This window comes from Gilbertella persicaria (assembly GCF_025201335.1).
Source record: "Gilbertella persicaria strain CBS 190.32 chromosome Unknown B0P05scaffold_6, whole genome shotgun sequence".
Lineage (NCBI taxonomy): Eukaryota > Fungi > Mucoromycota > Mucoromycetes > Mucorales > Choanephoraceae > Gilbertella > Gilbertella persicaria.
This window is the reverse complement of record NW_026251967.1, coordinates 290,292-314,583: the sequence shown is the minus strand read 5'-3', so window position 1 is coordinate 314,583 and position 24,292 is coordinate 290,292. Positions and strand designations below refer to the sequence as shown.

At 36.6% G+C, this 24,292-nt stretch overlaps 8 protein-coding genes across 8 annotated transcripts; 3 read left to right on the top strand and 5 right to left on the bottom strand.

Moving 5' to 3' along the window:
- Positions 1 to 426: 426 nt before the first annotated feature.
- Positions 427 to 1,059, top strand: B0P05DRAFT_296542 (uncharacterized protein). Its single transcript, XM_051573467.1, has 3 exons — positions 427 to 519; positions 579 to 889; positions 964 to 1,059. The coding sequence occupies exons 2-3, from the start codon at positions 627 to 629 to the stop codon at positions 986 to 988; spliced, it is 288 nt and encodes a 95-aa protein (XP_051438105.1). The 5' UTR covers positions 427 to 519; positions 579 to 626; the 3' UTR covers positions 989 to 1,059.
- Positions 1,060 to 2,009: 950 nt separating this feature from the next.
- Positions 2,010 to 3,628, bottom strand: B0P05DRAFT_528388 (uncharacterized protein). Its single transcript, XM_051576636.1, has 6 exons — positions 3,394 to 3,628; positions 3,145 to 3,295; positions 2,947 to 3,096; positions 2,741 to 2,898; positions 2,590 to 2,663; positions 2,010 to 2,541 (listed from the first exon to the last, which is right to left on the bottom strand). The coding sequence occupies exons 1-6, from the start codon at positions 3,414 to 3,416 to the stop codon at positions 2,417 to 2,419; spliced, it is 681 nt and encodes a 226-aa protein (XP_051438104.1). The 5' UTR covers positions 3,417 to 3,628; the 3' UTR covers positions 2,010 to 2,416.
- A 547-nt stretch (positions 3,629 to 4,175) lies between these two features.
- On the top strand, positions 4,176 to 4,522 carry B0P05DRAFT_584134 (uncharacterized protein; the record flags this gene model as incomplete). The annotated part of the gene is made up of 3 exons (XM_051582318.1): positions 4,176 to 4,274; positions 4,321 to 4,429; positions 4,491 to 4,522. 3 exons carry the CDS (start codon positions 4,176 to 4,178, stop codon positions 4,520 to 4,522), a joined length of 240 nt encoding a protein of 79 aa, XP_051438103.1.
- A 350-nt stretch (positions 4,523 to 4,872) lies between these two features.
- B0P05DRAFT_568955 (natural resistance-associated macrophage protein-domain-containing protein) lies at positions 4,873 to 11,583 on the bottom strand (the record flags this gene model as incomplete). Its single annotated transcript, XM_051581223.1, has 17 exons — positions 4,873 to 5,167; positions 5,217 to 5,368; positions 5,414 to 5,723; positions 5,773 to 6,232; positions 6,278 to 6,381; positions 6,439 to 6,448; positions 6,494 to 6,696; positions 6,857 to 6,928; positions 6,977 to 7,242; positions 7,322 to 7,915; positions 8,030 to 8,934; positions 9,049 to 9,242; positions 9,393 to 9,902; positions 9,960 to 10,144; positions 10,291 to 10,505; positions 10,609 to 10,955; positions 11,039 to 11,583. 17 exons carry the CDS (start codon positions 11,581 to 11,583, stop codon positions 4,873 to 4,875), a joined length of 5,367 nt encoding a protein of 1,788 aa, XP_051438102.1.
- Positions 11,584 to 15,702: 4,119 nt separating this feature from the next.
- On the top strand, positions 15,703 to 15,995 carry B0P05DRAFT_463853 (mitochondrial ATP synthase epsilon chain-domain-containing protein; the record flags this gene model as incomplete). The annotated part of the gene is made up of 3 exons (XM_051574188.1): positions 15,703 to 15,731; positions 15,780 to 15,915; positions 15,966 to 15,995. The coding sequence occupies 3 exons, from the start codon at positions 15,703 to 15,705 to the stop codon at positions 15,993 to 15,995; spliced, it is 195 nt and encodes a 64-aa protein (XP_051438101.1).
- Positions 15,996 to 16,107: 112 nt separating this feature from the next.
- On the bottom strand, positions 16,108 to 18,958 carry B0P05DRAFT_577535 (uncharacterized protein; the record flags this gene model as incomplete). Its single annotated transcript, XM_051581791.1, has 12 exons — positions 16,108 to 16,253; positions 16,284 to 16,385; positions 16,431 to 16,669; positions 16,715 to 17,014; positions 17,066 to 17,403; positions 17,445 to 17,597; positions 17,653 to 17,780; positions 17,830 to 17,945; positions 17,993 to 18,123; positions 18,170 to 18,449; positions 18,517 to 18,862; positions 18,916 to 18,958. 12 exons carry the CDS (start codon positions 18,956 to 18,958, stop codon positions 16,108 to 16,110), a joined length of 2,322 nt encoding a protein of 773 aa, XP_051438100.1.
- B0P05DRAFT_296215 (uncharacterized protein) lies at positions 18,422 to 22,317 on the bottom strand. Its single transcript, XM_051573466.1, has 5 exons — positions 20,697 to 22,317; positions 19,334 to 20,648; positions 19,139 to 19,253; positions 18,517 to 19,092; positions 18,422 to 18,449 (listed from the first exon to the last, which is right to left on the bottom strand). Exons 1-4 carry the CDS (start codon positions 22,172 to 22,174, stop codon positions 18,905 to 18,907), a joined length of 3,096 nt encoding a protein of 1,031 aa, XP_051438099.1. The 5' UTR covers positions 22,175 to 22,317; the 3' UTR covers positions 18,422 to 18,449; positions 18,517 to 18,904.
- Positions 22,318 to 22,542: 225 nt separating this feature from the next.
- On the bottom strand, positions 22,543 to 23,640 carry B0P05DRAFT_528342 (uncharacterized protein). The gene is made up of 2 exons (XM_051576635.1): positions 22,672 to 23,640; positions 22,543 to 22,625 (listed from the first exon to the last, which is right to left on the bottom strand). The coding sequence occupies exons 1-2, from the start codon at positions 23,543 to 23,545 to the stop codon at positions 22,582 to 22,584; spliced, it is 918 nt and encodes a 305-aa protein (XP_051438098.1). The 5' UTR covers positions 23,546 to 23,640; the 3' UTR covers positions 22,543 to 22,581.
- Positions 23,641 to 24,292: the final 652 nt, after the last annotated feature.

Below are 24,292 nucleotides of genomic sequence, written 5' to 3'. Positions count from 1 at the left end.
TTGAATAGCAAACAATAATTAGTCATAAGTCGCTCTTATGACTTCACACTTAGCATCAAAGCAAATATTTGTATCCTGCTGATGATTTGGCGTTTAATGTAACCTTTTGTTTTGATTATTTCTAAACGTCACTGCTGCTCAAATATACTTTTATGGTTTACCAGAATAAACATCACTAAAATGCTTATTGCAGTAATTTATGACAATGGTTTAATAGATTTTTTTAAACCTAGTCTACTCTCGCTTTATGTTTTAGGTCAAATGAGACAGGCTATTGCCAACTAAAAGGAGAAAAAATATACTGCATAATTATAAATAATATACGGCTTTCTACAGAACTCTTAGGCATTAAAATGATCGTTCAAACAGACAGTTCCCACAAGAATTGAAGAGATTTAAAAAAGGAAATCAGCATCTTTGAAAATAACAAGTATCCTGTATTACCTTAAACTTTGTATAAAAGCACAACATTCATGTTTTTCCTTGTTTTGTTTCTTTCAGATCCAAGTATTAAACCAAGTATCATCAGTACGTTATTTCTGGCTTATACTAACACTTCCTTTTTTATATATAAACAGAGTCTACTCTATCAAAGAATTCTTTATCGTATTCCTTCATAAAGTCTAATGCCTCCCTATTCTTCAATTCAAACAACACCTTCTTCTTCAACTGCGCGAGTGGAGCAATTGTCAGTACAGCAAATTCAAGCTATTATTCAAGATAATCAAATGCTTCAAAATGAATTAGATGCTCTTCATTATCAATTCCAAATGGAAAAAATGGATTTACAGAGACGCCTAAGGCATTTAGCAGCTCGCGTGCAATACTTGGAAGGAGTCAAGTGTTCGCCTGAGGAAGATATGAAGCCTTACACCATACACAGTAGAAGGTATTTACAATACCAAAGAAGACGGTCAATGAACAAGCACAATAAGGAAGATAACGATGATGCTTGTACAACAGCAAAAGATTATTACCCAGTCGATGAATCATCTGACACAATGATCCACAATAACAACAAAAGAGGATCTAGGCGCTCAAGAAGATATTCAATTCATCATCCTGCCACATTCAATCAAGAAATCATCTACAGCAATGCTATACAATATCAAGACATGGACGATTTTTCTTTAGATGATGATGAAGAAGAAGAAGAGGACGAAAGTTGTTTTGATTACCATTCTAAGCATCAACAATTTATTAGTACAAGAGGTACATTTCTGCCACCATCACAATCGACTTTAGGACATAAATCGTGGATAATCAAAAAACCTAATGTTGCACGATATCCCCCTATTATCGTAATAAAAACTACTCACCGACAGTAAACAATGAACCTCAACCATTTGATAATGAAGAAGATGATCTACAAATATTATTTCATCAATTATCAATAGACGGTTCATTGCTTCCTCCTCCTCCTCCCCCTCCCCCTTGTTCTCCGCCAGGTATGATCGTGCCACCGCCATCAATGATAAACCTGCCTCCACCTCATCCTCAATTACGCCGTGTGTCAAGTCGAAAGAGTACATTTGAAAGCATATAGGATCTAAATAGCCTGATGAGTTTATTTAGAAATCCAATAAAAGCTGCGGCAAGACTCTTTCTAAATGCTCTACTTCTAATGTATTATTTGAATTTGGTATCGTTTCTTGCTCGTCTGATGCTCTATGGATAGCTTCTATTGATAAATCGTCAATAAAAAATCACTCTATATGGTAGTTATTCAAACTTGCCTACAACAAAAAGACGAAAAAACTCACTAGAGAGCTGAAGTGCTTCTTTATTCGCTAAGAAGACGTGTTTAAATTATCAAGGCTCGAGCGTGTTTTCTTTTATTTTCTTTACCTTTTGAGCTCTCATTCTTATAAGCCGTTTTGAATACCTTAGCAACAGTTTCCTATACAACGCGATCAACTCAAGTTTAGGTCGAACAAAAGGTTATTTACTGGGTTCAAGGAATATTCTTCTGACTGCATTTAGGAGAGAATTTTTTTTAAAGAGAAAAAAGAGCACTTTAAAGCCAGAAGTTTTCATGCATTTATTACAATTGCGGAGGATGTTGAGGTGGAGTTGAACTCAATCCAAATGAGACACCAGAAACTCTTCTTGAAGAATTATGATCCTTTTTGTGAAAATTACCACTAGTAGATGTACTCATAGAAGGTGAGCAGATCTCTGTGATAGATTGGGGTGATATAGTGCTATCAGGAGAGAAGGGTTGATCAACAGAGTCTAGACAGAGTGAAGGAACGCTGCTGGCAATTGATCTTTGAGAAGAAGTGGAATTTGAACGACGATTCTAAACAAGGATATCAGCACATTGTGTGTGTATCTATATAGATACCTGGCTATTATCAGGCGATGTTATTGCACTTTTGAATATACGTGGTAAACGCCTGTTTTATAAACATGATTATGCTGATATTTTATGTTTTAGTACTTGCCCATCATCCATGTCATCAATAGGAATGTTACTTTGCTTTCGAAACTGTATGATTTCTTGCTTATATTTTATGCATTGTTGATGTTTTTTGAGAACTGAGATAAAAGCATTAAAATAAATGTTTACATACAATTGTCATTTACATTCTTTCTCCATTTCAGCAGCTTTAGCTTTTAAATACAACACTTCAGCCCTTAAAGATTCCGCAATTCCAGGACTTGGGGAATATCGCTAGTAGTAAGAAGATCACTTGTAAGATGTTATTATTCAATAAGTTCAAGGTGTGTTTTTTACCTTTCTATCATAACAGGGCTTGAGGGGAGGGAGCGAGGCGTTGTTGGTGATATATTCTGTCTTCTTACATACATATCAAGTTGCTTTTGAAGGTGGTTAACCATACGCTCTTGTTCCTGTTCCAACGCATTTTCTAAATCAATTTTTTCTTTTTGTAGCTATTTTTTGTTTGTTTGTATACATAACTTTATAAACATAACACATACTTGTACAAGCTTTTTTTGAAGCATATTGGTCATGTATTCTTCCTCTTGTTCCACTTGCATCAAAAGCTCTCCTTTTTCTTTCTTTAGCCCGCTGATCTGCTTTAACAATTTGTTGGATATGAATTCTTCTTCTTGCTCAGTTAGTACAGACTATGTATAAAAACTTAAGTATCTGATTTGGCTGCATAAGTAAATTACCATATTGACGACCATTTTGCGCAAGTTTTGATTATCATTTCTTAATATGTTTACTTGTGCCTGTTCTGATTCTAGACTAGCTTCTAGTTGTTTGATACGTGATTTTTGCTCACAGTGTTGTTCATATAATACTTTGAGATCATTCATGTTTCTATTGTAAGAAAGGAAAACAAAAAAGAGAGAGAAAGAGAAAGAGAATTAGGCTACAGAAAACAAACAAAAAAGAAAGGTCGTCTAATAATAGAATACCTGGTATGATCCTGAGGACCCATAGACAGCAATTCTATATGTTTGTCAACTTGTTTATCCTACAAATATTAAATTTCTCAAAGGGATGTAAAAATCATACAATTTACCAAAAGTGTCAGTTTATTAAAATGTTGGGTTGTACAGGTACTACTTTCTTGCAGTATTTTACCCATTTTAGTTACAGACATATTTTTGTTTGTATGCGCGTGGTAAGAATTTGAAATAAAAAGAAAAGGAAAAGAGGATTTAAAGAAACTGAGAAAAAAAAAACAGACTTTATAAACCAAGTTGTTGTTGGTTTACCCAGAAAAGAAAGTTAGGGTCCTTTAGCTGGGTTATGCATTCGTTTTCGGAACAACTTATTTCAGCCCGAAAGTGTACAGATCTTGACGAATTAACGTAAAATACATCATTCCATGCCATTTCACAAACAAAAAAAAAAAAAAAAAAAAAAAAAAAAAAAAAAAAAGAAAAATAGCCAGTTTTGATTGATGTATGATCTGTGCTTTAACTAGAAACTCAAAGTTTTTTGAAAGAATTAATCAACGTTGTCTAATAATAGAAAAAAAGTATGATGAAATCGAATTGCTATAGGCAACAATCAAGAGAACAAAAATAAACTGTTGCTTCTGTCAGCATTGCTTTCATGAATAAATTTAGACATATAGATCATGGGCATTTGAAAAGTTTAAAAGGGTCTACTCAAGGAAAAAAATAGATACTTATTTCATTATTCTTCTCTTTCTCTTTCTCTCTCTCTCTTTGTTCTGATTTTCATTATTATGGATTCCTCTTCTTCTTGTGCTATTTGTTCAAAGACAGTCTATGTCATTGAGAAAGTAGAAGCTAACACTCGTGTCTATCACAAGACTTGTTTTAAGGTAATTGTTGAGTAGAATAGTAATTCTTTCTGAACCTTAACTATAGTGTAAGGAGAATGGCTGTCATTTAACAATTGCAAATTTCCATCATCATAATGGAGATCTTTTTTGCCCAAGACATGTTCCAAAGCTTCAAGCCTTGGTTGGTTCTTCAGGTATATGTGAAAAGCATTTTATGTGCTGATCAACTTATATATCCATAATCTATCTGTATAGCTCAGTCTGTTTATAGCCTAGGACGTCTTTAGAATATCTTCTTTCTTTTTATATATCCAAGTATCTCCTTTGGTTATGCTTTAATTCTATCTAGTTCTAATGCCTTTGTAACAGCCATTGCATCCTCTTTATCATACTAATATTATTTTGAGTAATAAACTTTCATTATTTACATCCTATATCATCGTCAAACCATAGAAAACACTGATGAATTATTGGTACTTGATTTATAAACAAAGGAGGAAGAAGAGGGGGGGGGATAAGCACGTGTGCTACATGTATGGATAAAGAGGGGGAGAGAATGAGGAATAAGAGATGATATTTAAATATCGTTGAATACAAGTTATAAAGAAGCTACTCCAAAGGAGTGACTACATGAGTATTAAAGGCTTTCTTCAGTGTCTGCTTCAATCTCCTTAGGATTGGGGATGTCAAGGGGAATGTATATCAGATAGAGCACAAATAGAAAATAAACAACACTAAAAATAACCCCATAAATTGGCCAATCTAGGTCATCTAGATAGTTCACAAAGAGATGCACATTGAACCCAATGACAATAAAGGAAATAGACCAACAGACTAGGTCTGTTAATAATGAGTTTTTGAAAACATCTGTCATAATGTCTTTTGATCCTGTCAGTTTCAAGATGGGTATAATTGCAGTTGGAAGACATAAGCTACAGAGCTGGTTAAGTATATGCGTTTTCTCTCTCTCCTTTTTCTTACCTTTGCATTACATTTAAGAATTCGCCCATAGTATCAAAACGCTCTACAGCAAGAATTGCAACCAGCATGCTAGGAACCAAAGCAACTGCACGGGTTAATGCAACACGATGCCATTGCTTCTTAAATACAGCGCCCAGAAATCCTTCCACAACCTACAATGATAATTAGCCTAACATTAACACTACAATATTGCTTACATATTGACCAGCCAAAGTGCCTGTCATGGTTGAGCTTTGACCAGCAGCTAAAATACCCAATGCCCAGAAATATTTCGCACTTTTTCCAAGCGTGTTTGACAGTACTTTGGAGGCATCGTACAATCCAGGCAAATCAGTGATTGTTTGCCCAGGCTTATAAAACACCTGTGCAAACACAACCACAATCGCTAAATTGATAAGATAAGAAATAAAGAGAGCAATTGTAGATTCAATAACAAAATAATAATTAGCTTCCTTCTTCTTCTTAACAGAAGGATTAATACCAAGATGGCGGGACATTACAAGTGCACTAAAGACAAGAATAAATAACTGAAACTAACTTTTTGTAGTCTTTTTACCTATGCAAAAACATATTGTGTGGCATAATGACAGCACCTACCATACCCACTGCTTGCACTCTTGCTTCTGGAGGAATTTCAGGTACAACAATACCTTGAAGGATAGATTCAAAGCTTGGATGAGAAGCAAACATTTCTATTCCAAAACAAGCAACCATGATACCAATCAATGTAATGAAAAAGACTTCAATCTTACGCACGCCATATTGTTGCAGCCACATAAAAAAGAAAGTGTCTGTGGCTGTAATCATTACACCTACCCATAACTGGATGCCAAAAATGATCTTGATCGCAATGGCTGTTCCTATGATCTCTTGAATATCGGATCCAATAATGGCTAGCTGCGTAAACAGCCAAATGGCTGAGGCTGCAGGAAGTCGATAGTTTTTACGGACAAGTTGAGCAAGATGGTTCTGAGTAACCACACCTAATTTTGCAGAAAGGATCTGAATAGCTAAACCTATTTCATTGTCAATAATTGAGATTCTTTTGTTGAATTGCTTACCAGCAACATGTGACCAAAAAAGTAACCATAATAGCTTGTATCCTGCAATTGCGCCAGCCTGAAGATCCGATTCAAGATTTCCTGGGTCCAAGTAAGCTATCGCCCTATGCAAACAAGTACAGTTAGGTATAATTGGATACATATTCAGTCAAAATTGTTACATGAGCCAGCCTATCGTACATAAGTATCAATTGTGGTATATACGCGATAGATTACCAGGACCGGTATATTTCAATAGTTTCTTCAATGAGAATGCGTCGTTGGAGTCCTCAAGGACAGTATTGACTTGTCCTTTAATGTTGATTATATTGTAATGAGCTGAATCAGAAGTCGAATGGTAATCCTTATGGTGAGGCTCAAGTTGTTGTTCAAGAAGAGAAGCTCCTTCTTGGGTATCTCTTTGTTCATAGTTCATTTGCCTTTGATAATTAAACAATTAAACAATTAGACAAAAAAAAAGATAAAAAGAAAAAGAAATAAAACATTGAGCGTAGTTTTAATCTCGGCTTTGTATCACCATAGTTGCCATGCAATGACGCCTTTACAATTTATTCTTTCTGCTCAGCAAGCTCAAGTAACCTTTCAAAATCACCAGAGTTGCGACACATTTTGTAGAACAAGGAATTAGTATTATGAATCAACGTTAGAGGACTGCAGACACATGTTAGCCAATTGGCATATCAATCATGAATAACTTACTCTTCAAATTCTTTTACTTGACCTTGATCCAGCACCAAAATACGATCATATTTAATTACTGTATGTAATCGATGAGCAATACACAGAACAGTACTGTCAGAAAATTCTGTAACAATTGTATTTTGAATAGCTTTGTCTGTTTCGAAATCCACACCAGCAGTGGCTTCATCCATGACCACAACGCGACTTCGTTTTAATAATGCACGAGCAAAACAAAGTAATTGACGTTGGCCTTGAGAAAAGTTGCAACCTCCTTCAGAAACAACCTAAATATATATATATATATATGCATTAGCTCATATCTTAACACTGTTTGATTGTTATATAATCCAAGTCTTTAAAGACATTTGCATTGATATCCTGCTGTTCTCCATCATTTTCTGAAATCAAATGTACACGGCGAAAAGCAGCAAAAATGTCTTTGTCTTCAAATTCTCCAAAGGGATCCATATTAGAACGAAGAGTACCAGAAAACAAAATAGGATCTTGAGGAATTACTGTCAAATTGGATCTCAAATCCTTGGTACCCAAATCCTTGATATCAATACTATCAATGACAATGGATCCTTCAGATACCCCGACAAATCGGAAAAACGATAAAGCCAAAGTTGATTTACCACTACCAGTTCTACCTACGATGCCAATCTTTTCTTTTGGATTAACAGAGAATGAGATGCCTTTAAATACAGGTTCCAGGTCAGCAGCATATCTTGTCACAAGGTCCTTGACTCGAATAGCACCATGCAAGAGCCATTGAGCTGGAGGGCGTGATTCAGTAACCGGAGGAGCTTCTTGATCAATTTGAGTGAATTCAACCACACGCTCAACAGAGTTGAATCCCATTTTGACTTCAGTATAAAGGCGAACAACCCAAAATATACTATCAGTAAACATCAAGATCAAACTTAAAGTAAAACCAGCCAGAGCAACGTCAATACTCTCAATATACCATAAGGTTGAAATGGCAGCAAGCACATTCATAGTAGCAGAAGTCAGCGCATATCGGATACTAATCCATCGGTTTACACTCCACGTGTAAAAAAAAGGTCAGACGTTTTCATCAATGCGGCCCATCATAATTTTCAAGAATTGTTGCGATACACCAAATACTCGAATAGTAGCCACCCCAGTAATACTTTCTGTAGAAGCAGAGAGAACAGGAGAACGAGTGACTGAATCTAAACGTTTCGATTCATGAGAGTTAACGATATAGTTCCTGCCAAGCCAAATGTTGAATGCCATGATAATCGTTATTGGACCAGTAAAGACAGATATGACAATGCAAACGGTAATAGCCGAAGTAAAGATGTTTATCCATTGAACTGCAAATATCATGAGATGTCGAGGAATGCTTGAGTCCACAAAATCGAAATCTTTTGAGAATCTGCTCAGAATTCGACCAAGTGGTGTTATGCCAAAGAAACGAAGCGGGGCACCAAGTACACGATGAAGAAGATTGGCATACAGTGTCTTACTTGCTCCGAGCAAGCCCCAGAATAAATAACCATTTCTTGCTGCACCTGATAATACGCTACAAAGTGCAATGGCACTACAAACACTCAAGTAAAATTTCAAGTGAACTACGCCTTCAGGTAAACCATGGTGCTCTTGAGAAGAATGAGAGACCTTGAATGAAAAGAAATTGTACCAAATATCCCGAGAATATTGTTCATACGATTGAGTCCAGATCTTGATCCACCAACTTTCTCCAATTTCAAGAGCACGAGTACCAAAAACAAGAATGACCATCCCAAGCCAAAAGACCATCTTGCCAGCCAAGCCAAAATAAGATTTGTAGAGTCTCAGCTTAACTGAACCAGAATCACGTTTTTCTTCTTGAATCAATTGTTTAGGTGTGTTGGATGCTTTTGTTTCATTGGCAATAATAGGAGTAAATTTATCTTCAGTCTCTTGTTGATAATCTTCATGTTCATTTCTAACGATACGAGCAAATTGTTCTGATTAACGCAACTCAGTCAAAGTGCCTATAAAGCTGGTTTGGCCGCCTTCAATATGTACCAAAAAACTAGAATTCTTAAAGCGAAAACCGATATGATGAGTGACCAAAATACGCGTTCTATTCTTCATCAAAGGGCCCACTAGACATTTTTCCAACAAATGCTTTGCTGTATGTGCATCTACTGCACTAAGAATATCATTAATCAATACATTTTGAGCACGAGAATACACTGCTCTAGCTAAAGCAACTCGAGCCTTTTGACCACCACTAAATGTAATACCTTTTTCGCCAATTTCAGTGAAATCGCTATCTTCAAACAGTTGCAAATCCTTATCTAATGCACAAGCCCATATAGTATCTTTTTAACGTGACTCAATATAAGGCAAACCAAACAAGATGTTATCTCGAATAGAAGCATGTTGCAATCAAGGTGTCTGCGATACGTAAGCCAATGACCTGTCAAGGACCCAATCATCAGAAATATCCGCAGAAGGAGCACCGATTTCAGATTCCAAAGTTTCTGGCAAAGGAGTATGCGGGCAGTACACTTTGCCTTCAAGAACAAAAGCTTCTTTTAATAGACCAAGTAGCATCAATGTCTTTCCAGAACCTGTAGCACCACTAATCAAACCAAGATCGTTTTGAGGAAACTTGAAGTCGAGGTCCTTCAAGATAAAACCTGAATCATTTTCTTTGCCGTTTGCATTCCAACCGAGGGTGGCCTGTTCAAAACCAACTTCAGAGTCTTGTTGAAGTGTATATTCAATTTCTTCTTCAAATAAAAACTTTTCAATATGCTTTACACTGGCATAGGATTCAATCGCTACAACAATGCTTTCGGGAATCAGAGCAAGCCTGAGTTCATTAAAGATGCTGATAGCAGTAAACGCAATAGGAGCAGTGAGCTGTCCACCGTGCACTTTTGTAAAGAAAAAGAATGTAATCAAGCTTAAAAAAATAGGCGAACTAGAAGAAAAGAAAAAGTGTTAATTGTTTCTTTTGGTATGATACTAGCATACATACCCATTGTATAAAAGAGAGTAAACAATGTTGTTAATATAAGTCATCTTTAATTGTCTTAATTCAAGCAGACGAGCCTTCATGACACGTTCTTCCCAGTTAGCCTCTGAAGCAAAGAACTTGATTTGTCGGATACCCTGAAGCACCTCATTCATCAATGATACACGTTCATCACGAGCTTCCTTAAGCTGTTCTGAGCTTTCACAAAGATTTTAGAATTCCAATGGCTCAAAGGAGAAATAAGAACCACGAGTAAGAGTCCATAAAAGCAAGAAACACTTATTAATTGGTATAAAAAATATTATCCAACAACCAATTCAAGAGGTGCACTAACAATAAAGAACCACGAAGCACTATAGTTGGATACACGGCTAGCATCTGTACTCATCAAATTTACAATGGTACCTGAAGTAGCAGTAGCAGTAGCAGTAGCAGTAGCAGTATGTTCTTCGCCTTTTGTTTTATTCTTATAAGTACCAGAAGAAGAAAGATCTCTACGACGAAGTATCTTTTTGTATGCTTCAACATTTAACATGGAACGAATTCGAGCTTGAATTTGATAAGAAGCTAGTCCCCATAAGAAAAATTAAAACCAAATGACGAGCGATTCATGATTAATTACACATAGACCATAACTGTGAAGACAAAATACCAGAGACAGTAATTGCACCACCCAAGCAAAGAACAATGAAAATGCCACACCTTAAAGGATGTCCGAATTCGACACTATTACTATGGTCTTGTAAGAATTTCAAAAACCGATTGATAAAGAAAGCAGGTCCATAGTACAATCCTGAACTAATGACACTCAGTATCAATTGAGCTATAAATGATGCCTTATTTGTTATCAATGATCGCTTAATCAGTCCTTGTCCAGGGGAAGCACCAAAAGTATAAAATATGTTATGTGCACGATACCCAGCAGTCAATACAGGCAAGTCTTTGTCCGTCAAATCAGCCTTCTTCTTAGTGACATCCTGAACCACTTTGTCACACCAACTGAGATATATAATACCAATAATTGATTCAATGTTGAGATTCACGACTTGCCGATCAGAAGTGTCCAAAAGGGAGGGCCCTACTTTGTGGTAATAGTTACATAAACCATATCGAATTCAAGGACAACAGGTAACACATAGGATAGGCTGTGCAGCCAGTCTATATCTGTTTGTGATGACACTTGCTGCCACAAACAATAAATTGACACAATCCATTCAGACAAATAAAGAACGGACAGATGAACATTGAGAATCCAGCCCCAAGCATTAGAAAGACGATAACGATGGGAGATTAGGACGAGCATAAGTATATAAAGCCATGCAAGAAAGACACAAATAGAAGCAGTTAAAGAGTACATGGAGTCATTATCTTGTTTACTGTCAAGAGTCTCTTTAAGCTTCCAAACAAATAAACCAGCCAAAATCAATGTTGAAAAAGCAAGACGGTTAAGTCGGTTATCAGCAAAAGGTATTGAAGTATCGCGTCTTGTGTCTAATCTTATATACGTCTTGTCATAATCTTCAAGAGTAATTCGTTTTTTGAAGTGTAGACTACGCTGAATTGACAGTACAGTTGCACTCGTACAGCCTGTAATAGTTAAAACCCCTGAAGGCCATAAAGAATTCATCAGAGTATAAAGTGTAGAAAAGAAAAAAAGCGGGGAGGGGGGGGGAACAGAGGCAATGATATATGTTATTGTATATGTTTTTATATGTGTGCCACAATAAGTGATAACCAAATTTTGAGTTTACTGCGGCCTCTTGATCATAAAACAACTTTGCATGAATAAGTGATAGAAAACGAAGTTTAAAGGTATGGCCAAGAGCCAATTGAATACATTAAACAAATAATTCTGACTATATTAAGTAATCCTTTGTACACTTTCTTGGCTAGTATCTCTCATACTATTTTTTTTTCTCGGACCTGCTTACTAAAGTTGACACTTGACACTAGTAAACAAATTCTGCTGAAAAGAGATTAGGAGGCTTTGTTGATCTCATCTGATATTCCGCAAACTAGAGACTGTACACAGCCTTCAATTAAACTGAAAATTAATGGAGTTGTTATCAGAATTATCATGAAAGTAAGTTTTCGCACTATGCTCAAGTAAAAACGTAGATCGTTTACAATGCGGATTTGATGGTATAAAAAGTGTAATGTTTAATAAAATAACTCCTCAATCTTTCTCATATGCCATCTATCAAATCCAGTGAAGTAAGGTATCCAGAGTAGTTGATTTGGCATGCAAACTGAATAAATTTGTGAGAAAAGCTGCTTAAAAATGCTTGGAATACACTTTTTTCAAATGTTCTGTATATAAGCATACATAAAAGAAGACTTTGCTGTAAGAAAAGGACACTCTTTTGGATGACTAAAAAATGGCCATTTTGCCCAATGGTACCCTTAGGGTTTTCATAAATTTTCAAAAAATCGCAATCTGAGAGCAATACATCAACATTTTATTATAGCATATATCAGCAAAAAATGAACCTCTGAGACTGTACAGCATTTCCAAGGTGTTAGGTTTGCAAATGTATAATAAAAAGTGTATGTCACATCTAGAAAACGAGAAACGTAGTTTCTGTAAGATTGCTGAGAAGGTCATTAATAAGCATGTGTTTTTGTTTGCACCATTGGATGCAAACTGCTATTCTGTACAAGAACTACTATTGTTTTGTTTTAATACTTCATTTCATCATATACTTTTGATCAATTATTTGTTGCCAATTTCATTTTTTTTTTGTTTCTTCTGCAAATAACTAAGGAAAAATATGTTTTGAAAGTCCGACAAACTTGATTCTGAACAGCTTTAGCGTTTTAAAATTTTATGACTGCTAAAGTCAACATTTTTAAAGTTTCCGCTTGATTTTGGGCGTAGTCCTGCTTTGAATTCTACATGGCACCTATAGAAACAGCCAAAGTATAGATTAGCTGTCTATGCCAAAGTTAGTCAAGATTCTTTCGTTTTGTGGCAAATAATTAAAATAAAATGATATAAATTTAATCAAAACGATTTAGGCTCGTATTATAACAGCATGTCTCAACGTATTCAGGATATCATCAAGCTACACTAGATATTAGAAGTCTTGAGCAAATAATGCATAAATCTACACTATGGCCTCAGTATTTTGGACGAGAACGTTAAAGTGGGCTGCGACTACCAAATACGGATGCTTATATATTGTTAACAAGAGATAACTGTATACTCTATTTAGCAAAAAAAAAAAGAGTAATGTTTAAGCGCAAAAAGTGACGAAAAAATGAGAAATATTCTCAACTCCAAATTGAAATACTGCATGCTCCTAAGCCCTTTTTGTTTTTTCTTTTTCAAGGCAAAGCAGACATAACCAAATGATTTTTTCTTTGTATCGAAAAGAGGCTAGATAGCACATATCTTTTAGCCCCATTTAGATGGACAAATTAAAATGTATTCATTATTTTGAGTATTGACAACTGCAGAAGAGCAATATGTGTACATAACCTCATTGAACAAACTTGTAATGCTTTTAGATGTTTAATTGGAATTGCTTGCATGAATTGATCTCTAAATAGTGACCATGTTGGTATTTCTACAAATCAAGAACCATCAAATCGTCAACAAACAAAATGTTATGCAAAAGGGCGATCGCCAACTATAGACTACCTTTATTCTCATAAACCTATTTTCAATGATTCAATGCGCAAATAGACTAACAATCAATCAGTCCTTTTTTATCTGAATAGACAATGTTTTTATCTCTGGGTCGTATAAGACTTTATGTTTACCGTAGTACATTTTCTCTAGCAAAAAAGAGGCTGGTATGCAAGCATGAATAAGGCAGTTTCATTGGTTGGCATTGAGAAAATTTTTTTCACATTCACTCCCATAGAATGGTTTAAACTCTGGTTTCGTTGACTTTCACTTTCCGCTTCAAATAAGATATAAAGTTTGTGGGTATCTTCTTTTTCTCTTTCTCCTTCTTGTCTTTTTAAAAAAATCAAAAATGTCTTTCCGTCAAGGTGGTGTCTGTTACAAGTGTGGTGAACGTTAGTACTATTTTCATTTTCTTTATATATATATATATATTTTATGGAAACGCGACTTTCTATATTCAAATTCTAAAGACGCACCCAAGGGGGATTGTCAGGCTACCTTGTTGCTTTCTGTTGACCTAAGAAAAAATTTTTTTTTCTTTTCTCTAAAGCACATCTTTGTCTATTCATACCTTGGGTCTCTTCTTTAGAAAAAGGCGCCTCTTTTTTTTTTTACTTGTCAGGATCAGGATCTTGTATGAGAATTTTTTTAAAAAAAAAGAGGAGGCTATTATTTGAATTGGAAAGTGGCTTCTTTTTTCCTTCTTATTGCGTATCAATGTAATAAAGAATACAAAAAAAAGATTGTTTTTATTTTCTTTTCATGGCACTTATTGATTTGCTTTTCATTAGCTGGCCATCAAGCTAGAGAGTGTTCCAAGACTGAAAATGTCTGGTAAGACGCGTGGATACACATTTATGGACAGGTGTATATTTATTCTTTGAAATTAGTTACAACTGCCAACAAGAAGGCCACATGTCTAGAGACTGGTATGTATTTTGTCTGTTCTTTCGTAGTTGGGATCTCAATTGACTCTTGTGTTTAGTACTGAACCCCGCGCTGAAAAGCGTTGTTACAAGTGCAACCAATCAGGTCACTTGTCTCGTGATTGTCCTGATGCCTACAGCAGTGATGGACCTGCTTGTTATTCTTGTGGCAAATCTGGCCACAAGTCTCGCGATTGTCCTGAAGGCGGTAACAGCCGTGGTGGTTTCGGTGGCAAGACTTGCTACAACTGTGGTGAATCTGGTCACATGAGCCGTGATTGTACTTCTGGTGGTGGTTCTGGCTATGGTAATAACAATTGGTCTTCTGGACCCAAGTGCTACAACTGTGGTAACAGTGGACATATGTCAAGAGACTGTGATCAACCTGCTCAAGCCAAGACTTGCTACAAGTGTAGCCAACCTGGTCACCTTGTAAGTTGATTTATTCTTTCTCTATTTTATCTAACACATTTGCTATAGGCCCGTGATTGTCCCTCCGAAGCATAAATTTGCACCATATAATTAATTGCCATCCTCATCATTTTTTTAAAAAAAAGCTTTGAATCTCTATATACATATATACATATCAAATCTATTATAAAAAAAAAGAATAACACTGCATTGAATACGTGTATACAGTGTTTCCATTTCAAGTTGTTGCTTTCTGTACTTAAGTTATTTTATCGTTTCAGTATTTCAAATGAATAGCATTGATGATATGAAAGTTCAAGTTCAGACTTTGGTTAGAGTGGACCAGTACTTCTTTAACTGAGTGCCGAACCTGCATTGACAGATAAGCCTTCTTATCAGAGATATTATATTCAAGGCAACTGCAAGAAATCAAATGAACACAGACTTTTTAGTAGCAATGCTAGCCAAGAATCCTTCTACTAAAGTCAATCAGGCCTTCTATCAGTTGAATACTAATTTCAAGGGATCAAATATTGGAAAGGTAACAGCCTATAGCTTTATTACAAAGGATATGAGGCTTAAGTTTAAACGAAATGATGAAGGTGCAATCAGATACAATACGTTTAAAAAAATTAAACGTCATCATTTCCCTTTCAATTGATTCGCCGCCTCGTTTGTTCCTAAAAGCTTGAACAAGGCAGGGCCTCTTTTTTTAGCCGGAACCCCGTAATAAAAAACACTTTTTTTCTTTTTTATACTTTTTCGAGTAATCAAAATGTCTGCCTGGAAAGCTGCTGGTATCTCGTACGTATCTTTGCTTATTATTTCATAGAGACTTACCTTTTGTAATAGTTATCTTCAATACGCCAACATCTGTGCTCGTGCAGTCCGCAACTCTTTGAAGGACGATGTTCGTGCTGCTGCTCTCCGTCGTGACCAAAACGGTCTCAAGTTCGCCAAGTGGGAAAATGGTGTTCAAAAGGAACAAGTAGGTTCACAAATACACTTTGACGTGCTTTCTCTAACAAGTCATTTTAGCGTTTCGTTGTCCCTCCTAAGGCCAACTAGATTATTTATCCATAACAACATCTTTCTTTTTCACAACAGCAAAATGATAAAATAAATCAGAATTTTTTTTTATTGTTTATACATGGACAGACACGATGACAAAGGTTTGTGACTAAGAGGAAAAGTTATCCATCAAAGTGTCATAATGCAATGTCATTTTGACATCTTCTTTTGCTTTGTGCCTTTGATAAAAGATGGGACAATCGAGCGAACTGCAAGGCACATCTGCAAATGATTCAAGACTGGCTGAAATAACAACTGGTGTTGGTATTTTAGTGCAGTTCTCACATGTTTGCAACAGTTTTCTGTACTTGTCTTGAGTTGCGTGTTGTCTGGCATAGAGATTATACATGACCGTGACAGGATCTTTTTGACATTGCTCACAAATGGCTATACAATGTCAATTCAATGTCCCCGTTTTGTTTCTGTACTTACATTGATCTGCTTTTTGACGGCAAACAATACAATGCGAACTAGCATAGTATTGGTCAATTCGTGTAATGCCTCGAGACTTGTTTTCTGTTGTCCGAGCCAGATTGAGTGCTGCTACTTTTACAGATCGAGGCATAGATTCATACCATGACAAAATATCTACGCCCATCAGATTAAAGACTCGGGCCAGTGGTGGGATGATTTGCTTTCGAATATAATATTCAGCATCTAACCTCAATGAACTATTGAGCCTATGTTAGAGAAAGCATAGCAAGAGTAAATCATACTTGTCTGCTAGTACTTGTTCTGGTGGTAACACCTTGTCTTTTAGCCTTGCATTAGGTCCACGATAAACTACAACATAAGGCACACGTTCTCCATACTGAGGCTCTGCTCTTGTGTCTACGTTCATTTGTTCTTGAGCAATGACTGCACCATTAGGCCCACCTCGACTTGAATAGGTACCCATTCTAACTTCTTTTGCAATAATAAAGTCCTGTAAGGGTACTCGATTTGATAAAATCTTTGTCCATTGTCGATACAGAAACTCCTTTAATTCAGACATGTCTTGTGTACGAAACAAAATCCTAAAGAACAAAGATATAAGACGAGTGTCAATGACTATGCTTATATATTACTTAAGAGATGATTCAAGTATCTTTTGAGTAGCTGCTATTCCATCTCTTCGAACAGTTTCGATACCTTTGGCTTCAAACACTGGTTCTGTGTCCGTCTCGTTTTCGTACTTGAAACCCACATAACGTTTCTTGGCCAAGAGGACCGCAGGATGATACACTTTCTCGAATTTAAGTTTGACAGGCGCAGGGTTCAACTTGGTCACGGTATCTGCAATCTCACGCCCAAGTTTGAACGCTTCTTCTTTTGTCTTGCCTGGAAAATAAACAAACATACTATCTGTATCACCATAAATCACTCGAGCACCCCATTTCTCTGTCTCATTGACTAGACGAATTGCCTATCATAGACTTAATATGGTATCGACATCCATCAAAATACCTTTTCTAAAGTTTCGCGACCAGTCGATACAATGCTATCCGCAATTTCTACAGAAGGCATTCTTCCTGAATAAGAGGCAGATGTATAACCATACGTTACATTAGCTAAAAGCTTTAATGATAACTGTTTGGCATCCAACATTCTTAAAAGACCCTATATAAGAAAAAAAAGTCAGCTTATGGGTATATTATCCTGCTCAAGGCTTTACCGAGTCATCCTTGTAGTCTTTCATAGCTCGCTTGACCATGGCCCTTGTGTCCAAGAGTTCATACAGCATTTTGGCCAATAAGCTCTTACGAATGGCTGGCTTGACAAACATGACTCCATTGGGTGATACTATGACGAAAAAAAATCAATGTCTTTGGATATCATCATGGTTTTATACCATTAATATGCTCTTTTAAGGCATCTAAAAGACCTTCTTCTAATTCAAACGATTCAAGTACACCAAATCTTGAATCACTTTGAGGCTGACGGATTCTTCCTAAACAGGTAGAGTAACTAAAGATGGGTGATGAGCTTCATCGTAACTAGATGCTATTGCCTACCAGTAATTATAGGCAATCATGATCGAGGGATACAAGCTTTGGAAGTCAAGCACAACCATTGGGCTACTATAAAACTGAGAAATTGGTTCCATCACAAGAGGCAGTATTTCAAGCGACCGTTGAGATGCGACCTATTTTAAGTGAATCAAACATGGTTTTTCCAAACGTTGTTCATACCTGTTTTCGACTAGGCGATATCAACATGAAATTCTCTGGCTTTGCAATACGAAACATAATAGACTCTACATTATATTGCGATCCTCTTGTCATGACTGCATAAAAATCAATGCCATACACACGAGCTGATTCACACATTCGACTGATGACTTGTGAAGCATCAAGGATTTCTAAATTAAGTTGAACGCGTTTCATGTAATACTCAAACAAACGATACTTGAGAATAGGCGGTCCTTCAGTATACCAATTTGTTAAGATGGAATATGCATAATGTGGTATTCTATTGAGTTAATCAATGTTCTGAGTCTCACAAGACAGCAATTATCTCCCCCCCTTTTTTTTTCTACCTGTGATGAAGTAAATGATATGCGACATTCTCAAGTGTATAGCTGGTTAATGTGAGCTCATGTCGCATAAGTCGCCATACATTCAGCATATGGCGGCCTAATATTCGATAACTAGAAGCTTTTTTATAGCCCCATTGATCTTTTTTGATTGTCTCTGTTGTCATAATGACTCGAGAGAGTTCATCTAAAAGATGATAACCTAGCTGTGCTCCTCTTTCAACTAAATAGCCCCAAGAAGAATTTTGTGTTTCATAACCAACGAGCATATCAGGATCATAGTATCTTACTTTACCAATCAAGATACTAAACAATTGTTCTTCTGTCTCGGTATAATCAACTGCAAGACCTATATACAAAAAGACGATAAGCTGGTCATATACATGTATTCTTAAATCCTACGAGAAGCACCAAGCCCAATACGAGAAATATCGAAATCATTCATGGCAATAACACCAACATAATACTCATCTTGATATCCATTTGAAGGAACACGTTGATCTTCTGTTTGTAGACACCAAAAAACAAGTTGAACAGGATCATGTTCTGGATCAGGCAGTAATTGATGTCTAGTATTGACTAGAACACATCATCTTAACATGAATGAATACGCATGTTTTCTTACCATGTATTTCAACGCTAAAGTAATCAATGTAATCAGGCACTCGCTTCACTTTATCTTGTGGTTTTGCTGCACTCAACTTAAAGCGAAAAGAGTTATCTGCTGTAGGATAATCCAACTGAGTAAAAGAAATGAATGAGTTGATGTATAAGAGAGAGAGAGAGAGAGAGAGAGAGAGAGAGAAAGTACTGACCATACCTGTGTTTCTGTATCTCTTTGCTTTTTTGGAGGTTGTTTTGTATGAAGCCATTGTTTGACTTGTTGAAAAGTAGGAGAATCCTGACTTGGTGTCCATGTTCGAATACTCGTCCTTCTTTCTTCTGTGTCCTTGAAGCCTGTATAGACAGTCTTGAACTCTTTAAGTGATTTGAGATCACAAGTAGGCAATCTGAATTCTTTCCCGGCAAATACAGTAGGGAAACGAGGCAAATCAGATGCTTTACTGTAAAATGGTTCTTGGTATATAACCCCTTTATCCTCTATATTTTCTTCAATAACAACAGGTGGTGCGAGACCATAGATAAATTCTTTTGTAGGTGGTGTACTGTATACATGAGTATCCTTAGCATGATAGGCTGGCGCAGAAAAAGATGTCGAACCTTCGTTGTCAACATAATGAGGTATTTCTTCATTGGACAAGTTGTTGTTTAAGACCATTTCCTTAGGTTCGTCATCCATAAGGAAAACCTCACTGGGCTTCTCACCAATCAATATTTTTTTGTCTTTAGTTGGTGATACAGGACATGGTTTATGCACTTCAAAGAATTGCAAACCCGAAAGTGAAGACGGTTCTTCTTGCGAAGACCACATACCATCAATCCGTTTAATGAAATAAGTCTGATCAGAGCTTTGACTCTCTAAATTATGTTGAAGGTTGTTTTCTACTTGTTTCGTGATAGATGATTCTGTTTGAGGAGCTGTAAGTTCCTTTGTAGACACAAGCTTGGGTTCATGTGGTTCAATAGTTTTGTCTTTGTTACGAAGAGAATTCAAGGATTTTGATAAAGATATTTTGGGTCGAGTAGGTCTTGTTTCTTGGTTTCTTAAATAATGAGGCACTTTGGATACATGGTTGTCTTCTTTTGGTTTAGGTTGTCTTTTAGAAATAGATTCGGTTGCGGTCGACATGGAGGAAACAATACTTGCTGGCTTGTGTCTTGTTGTTTCATTGACAGGTTGACTATGAGACTTGGACCTTTTCCTGCGCTTTCTAGAATCAGAAATGACCACAGACACTTTTTGAAACATTGGATGATCTTCAACAGAAGGCCTTTTTTGTTCTACTTGAACAACAAGTTGAGGAATACGAGGCGGAGGCGAAGGAGGCTGACGAGCTTTGAGTAGTACTTCTTGCTTTTTCAATCGCATCTTTTTCAATGCTTTCTTCTCTAATTCCCATTTTTCAGCTGCTGATTGTATTCGTTTTTTGTCGCCTTCTTTTGGATCATTGACACCATCTGTCTGATTAATTCGGTGTCTACTTCTTTCTCGGTGTGATTTGAGCAGGCGTGGTCTATAAGACGATATTAGCAACGGCTACACAGATACATATAACACATACACTGGATCAGGTGGAGTATCACTAATTTCAAATGGTTTATTTTCTATATTGTCAAAAAGACTCTTTTTCTGACTTAATGGTCTAGTCGAGGGTTGCAAAATAGCATCAATTTTGTTGGTTTCTGCAATAAAATCTAATCTTCGAGGCTGGTATTTGACCGTATTTTCTGGCTCATATTCAATGATTTGAGTAGGGTATCTTTTATTTGTCACTGACTGTTGTTCTTCTGCTTGTTTTAACAAGTCAATAATATCGCCATCACTCAAGTCATCATCCAAAGTGAAATAATTGTCTTCATCTTCAGGATTGTCTTCGGGTTGTTTTTCATATGCCAACTCATCAAGAGATGAATCTCGAATGCATGAATTTAAGACACTTTTATCTAGTTGAGAAGGTAAATCCCATGCTTTATATCTTGTTGGTGTTGCAGAGACATTGAATTGACTGGAAACAGGCGTCGTAGCTGTGCGAGGTGATACGTTCAAGCGTGTAGGTGTCGTGGGAATAGATGAGCTAGGAAGCCTGATTGATTGACAGGATGGCTCATTGCTGTCTTCTTGTTCTTTCACCTCCTTTTTTGCTTGCACATAAGTAAAGTATTCTTCAGGATACAATGCTTCTACTGATTCAAATGCTGTCATTACTTCAGGAATTAAAGCAGAAGAGTTTTGCGATTCACTGGTTTCATTAAAAGTGGCTCCACTCAATAGGGTATTGAAAGCCTTTTGCATGTTGGGTAGCCAGGGCATGTCAGGTTCTCGATCACTTATTTGTGTTGCTAAAGAAATTGGGTCTTGAATGCCTTGAGATCTTCGACGACTTGTCTCATCTTTCCAGATGCTTTCAAGTGACTTTACAAGCTTAGATACTTGTTCATTCTCCCTATTTTTTGCTTCAACTTCTTTCTCCCTTTTCAGGCTAGTATGTATACTTCTTTGTTGCAGATCTTGTCTGTTGAGAATAGACATGCCGGTAATATCCATCTCCAATTCACAATAGCTTTCTCGAGCCACTATATCTGACTGTAACTGAGAAGGTACTGTTTTTGATGTATAAACAGCAGGCTCTGCAGATAGACCCATAGATGTAAGACTATGATGTGTGATAGAAGAAGATTGGGATATATCAAAACTGGCTTTTGGTTCTTCAGGTAAAGGGGATCGAAACTTAATTCCAAATGGCTCATTATCCAGCCCATGAGCATCGTCAATATCTATCCAGTCCATACCATACAGGTTATGATCCATCAGAAACTGTAGCTCAAAGTTCAAATGCGCTTCAAAAGGCTGAAAAGAGGTGTTCATGATAGCTCCTGTTTGTAAAATGTCAAGTGCCTGTTGTTTTTCTTGAGGCTGTACCAAGTAAATCTTTAAAAAAGTTTGATATCCTACATGGTAGCCATAAAAAGGTACTCCTTTAGTCAACACAATAGCTGCAACATGCTGGTCTTTTGGCGCATTGGGTTTTGCTAAATTCATGGCTTCGTTTAAACTGGTGCCGAACTGGAAAATGTCTTTTTGAATGTCTTTTTCAGTAGTATACCTGGTAGGAATTGAAAAAGGAACATAGAAATAAGGATAGACCTGGATCGAAAATGTGAGTTTGAGACGCGATCCAACTTGCTCTTTACCTGATGCACATGAAGACACACTTTTTGTCCTGCCTTTGTAGAACCAAATACACGTAAAACAGGAACTTTATACAATTTTTTATCACAAAAAGGAGAATATGAGCGATCTAAAGGACTAGGCTTTGCCATATAGTGGTCCAAGTGAACGATTCTTATGGAGATCGTCATACGATGACTCTTTTTATGCAAGCAAAAAGAAACAAAGAAAAAAAAAGTTTTATTTGTACTGCGTAAATTTTTACTTTTATGCAACAATTATTTCTTGAGATCAAAATCAAGACCGGCCTTTTCTCTCAAGTCTAGGATAAAGATGAGTATACTGTCATGTATAAGGTCTCTACTTACTTCCAACCACAGAGGACAAGTCAAAGTCACCATACTTGGATTGAACTGCATCTGCATTTTCCAAAAATGCCTCAGTAATGGGCAATTTGGCATTAGATTCCTTGGCCATGTTCATGATATGACCTATATCTTTCTTTGCAGTAGAGATAGGGAAAGCAATTTGATCACGATAGGTATTATTCAACATACGTCCAGCATAGACACCCAGCAATGTATTGGGGAAGACAGCATCTAATAAATCCTTCACTTTATCTTGACCAACACCAGCAGCTTCACCCAAAGTCATTCCTTCAGCAATCATTTCAACCACACTACTGATAAAGTAATTGCCACACAACTTGAGGCGTAAAGATTCCCCTGCATTTTCATAGCCGAGTTCGATCACTTTTTTACCAATCACGGGAATCAATAAAGGAAGAATTTGTTCACGCACTTGTTGAGAACCACCGGCCATCAAGACAACCAAATCACCAGAGGCAGCCTTGACGGGAGGGCCCATGACAGGACAAGCCAAGTAAACAACACCAATGTCTTTTAGTTCAGCAGCCAGTTCAGTAGCTAATGTAGGACTAATAGTAGACGACTCGACAAGGATAGTACCTGATTTCAAATGAGGCTTAAGTGTACCAACTGTGTCCTTCACAGCAGCATCATTCAACAGACAAGAAAAGATGACTGGGCAAGCAGCAATTTGTTCCAAAGAAGTGGCTACTTCTACAGGATGTGTCTTTTTAAGATCCTCGGCGCGTGCTTGTGTACGGTTGTATGCCAAAAGAGGAGGATGGTTTAAAGAGGCAAGCTTGTTGGCAATATGACCAGCCATACTTTTACCCATAGCACCTAAACCAATATAGCCATATTGTTGTTGAGACATAGTAATGTATAAAATAAAGATAAAGAAAAGGTAAAATTCACCCAATTTGAAATTTTGCTTTAAATACAGTCAATACAAACAGTATTAGTAAAAATATCGTAAGCTGAATAACCATTTCGTAATCTGTTCTCATTTGCATAAATACCATAATAAGCAATACTATCATTCTGAATTAAAACTCATCTCACTCTCTTTTCGCCTTCTATACTTTCATCAGGTCTTACAAGCATACAACTCTATTTGACATCTAATTTTATGTCCCCAATACAAAAATAATTGAATGACGTAAAGCATGACTGTAATAAGGCAAATATCTTTTGGCCATTGTTGGTCCTAATCAGTCTTATTTTTTATATGCGTTTAGTATCGATTAAAGCATACAAACGTCTTTTTCTATTCTGTCAATACTACTAGAAGAACCATCTATTTATCAGTCAATATCTATTGGAGTGAGCTTCTTTTATACTGATTATAGTGTAAAACAACCTTTGATTGCAGGTTTGAAGCCAATGCTCAAATTGACTCGCCTTTTTCGTCTTATTAAACTCGTTTTCTTTTCTTTGAAAGCACTTGTACATGGCCTTGCCTGATTTCGGTTAGATCAAGCCTTCATCAGGTCATTCCAAGAATTCTCGATCGAGTTTTGTTCTTTTCATCTTCACGGACCTCCATGGATCTCCCATGGGTCAAGAAAAAATAAATATCACATAACAGCTAAACCAATGGTATCATGCGATTCCTTGACTC

Coding starts and splice junctions, on each gene's coding strand:
- B0P05DRAFT_528388 (XM_051576636.1), bottom strand. CDS start 3,416: ATGGGTCCTCAGGATCATACCAG. Junction 3,296..3,393: donor GGTCCTCAGGATCATACCAG/GTATTCTATTAT, acceptor TTCTTACAATAG/AAACATGAATGATCTCAAAG. Junction 3,097..3,144: donor GCAAAATGGTCGTCAATATG/GTAATTTACTTA, acceptor TTTTATACATAG/TCTGTACTAACTGAGCAAGA.
- B0P05DRAFT_528342 (XM_051576635.1), bottom strand. CDS start 23,545: ATGTCTCAACAACAATATGGCTATATTGGTTTAGGTGCTATGGGTAAA. Junction 22,626..22,671: donor CTTGTCCTCTGTGGTTGGAA/GTAAGTAGAGAC, acceptor TCTTTATCCTAG/ACTTGAGAGAAAAGGCCGGT.
- B0P05DRAFT_296215 (XM_051573466.1), bottom strand. CDS start 22,174: ATGAATTTAGCAAAACCCAATGCGCCAAAAGACCAGCATGTTGCAGCT. Junction 20,649..20,696: donor GATACTCCACCTGATCCAGT/GTATGTGTTATA, acceptor ATCGTCTTATAG/ACCACGCCTGCTCAAATCAC. Junction 19,254..19,333: donor AAAGAGATACAGAAACACAG/GTATGGTCAGTA, acceptor TCTTTTACTCAG/TTGGATTATCCTACAGCAGA.
- B0P05DRAFT_296542 (XM_051573467.1), top strand. CDS start 627: ATGCCTCCCTATTCTTCAATTCAAACAACACCTTCTTCTTCAACTGCG. Junction 890..963: donor TACACCATACACAGTAGAAG/GTATTTACAATA, acceptor CTTGTACAACAG/CAAAAGATTATTACCCAGTC.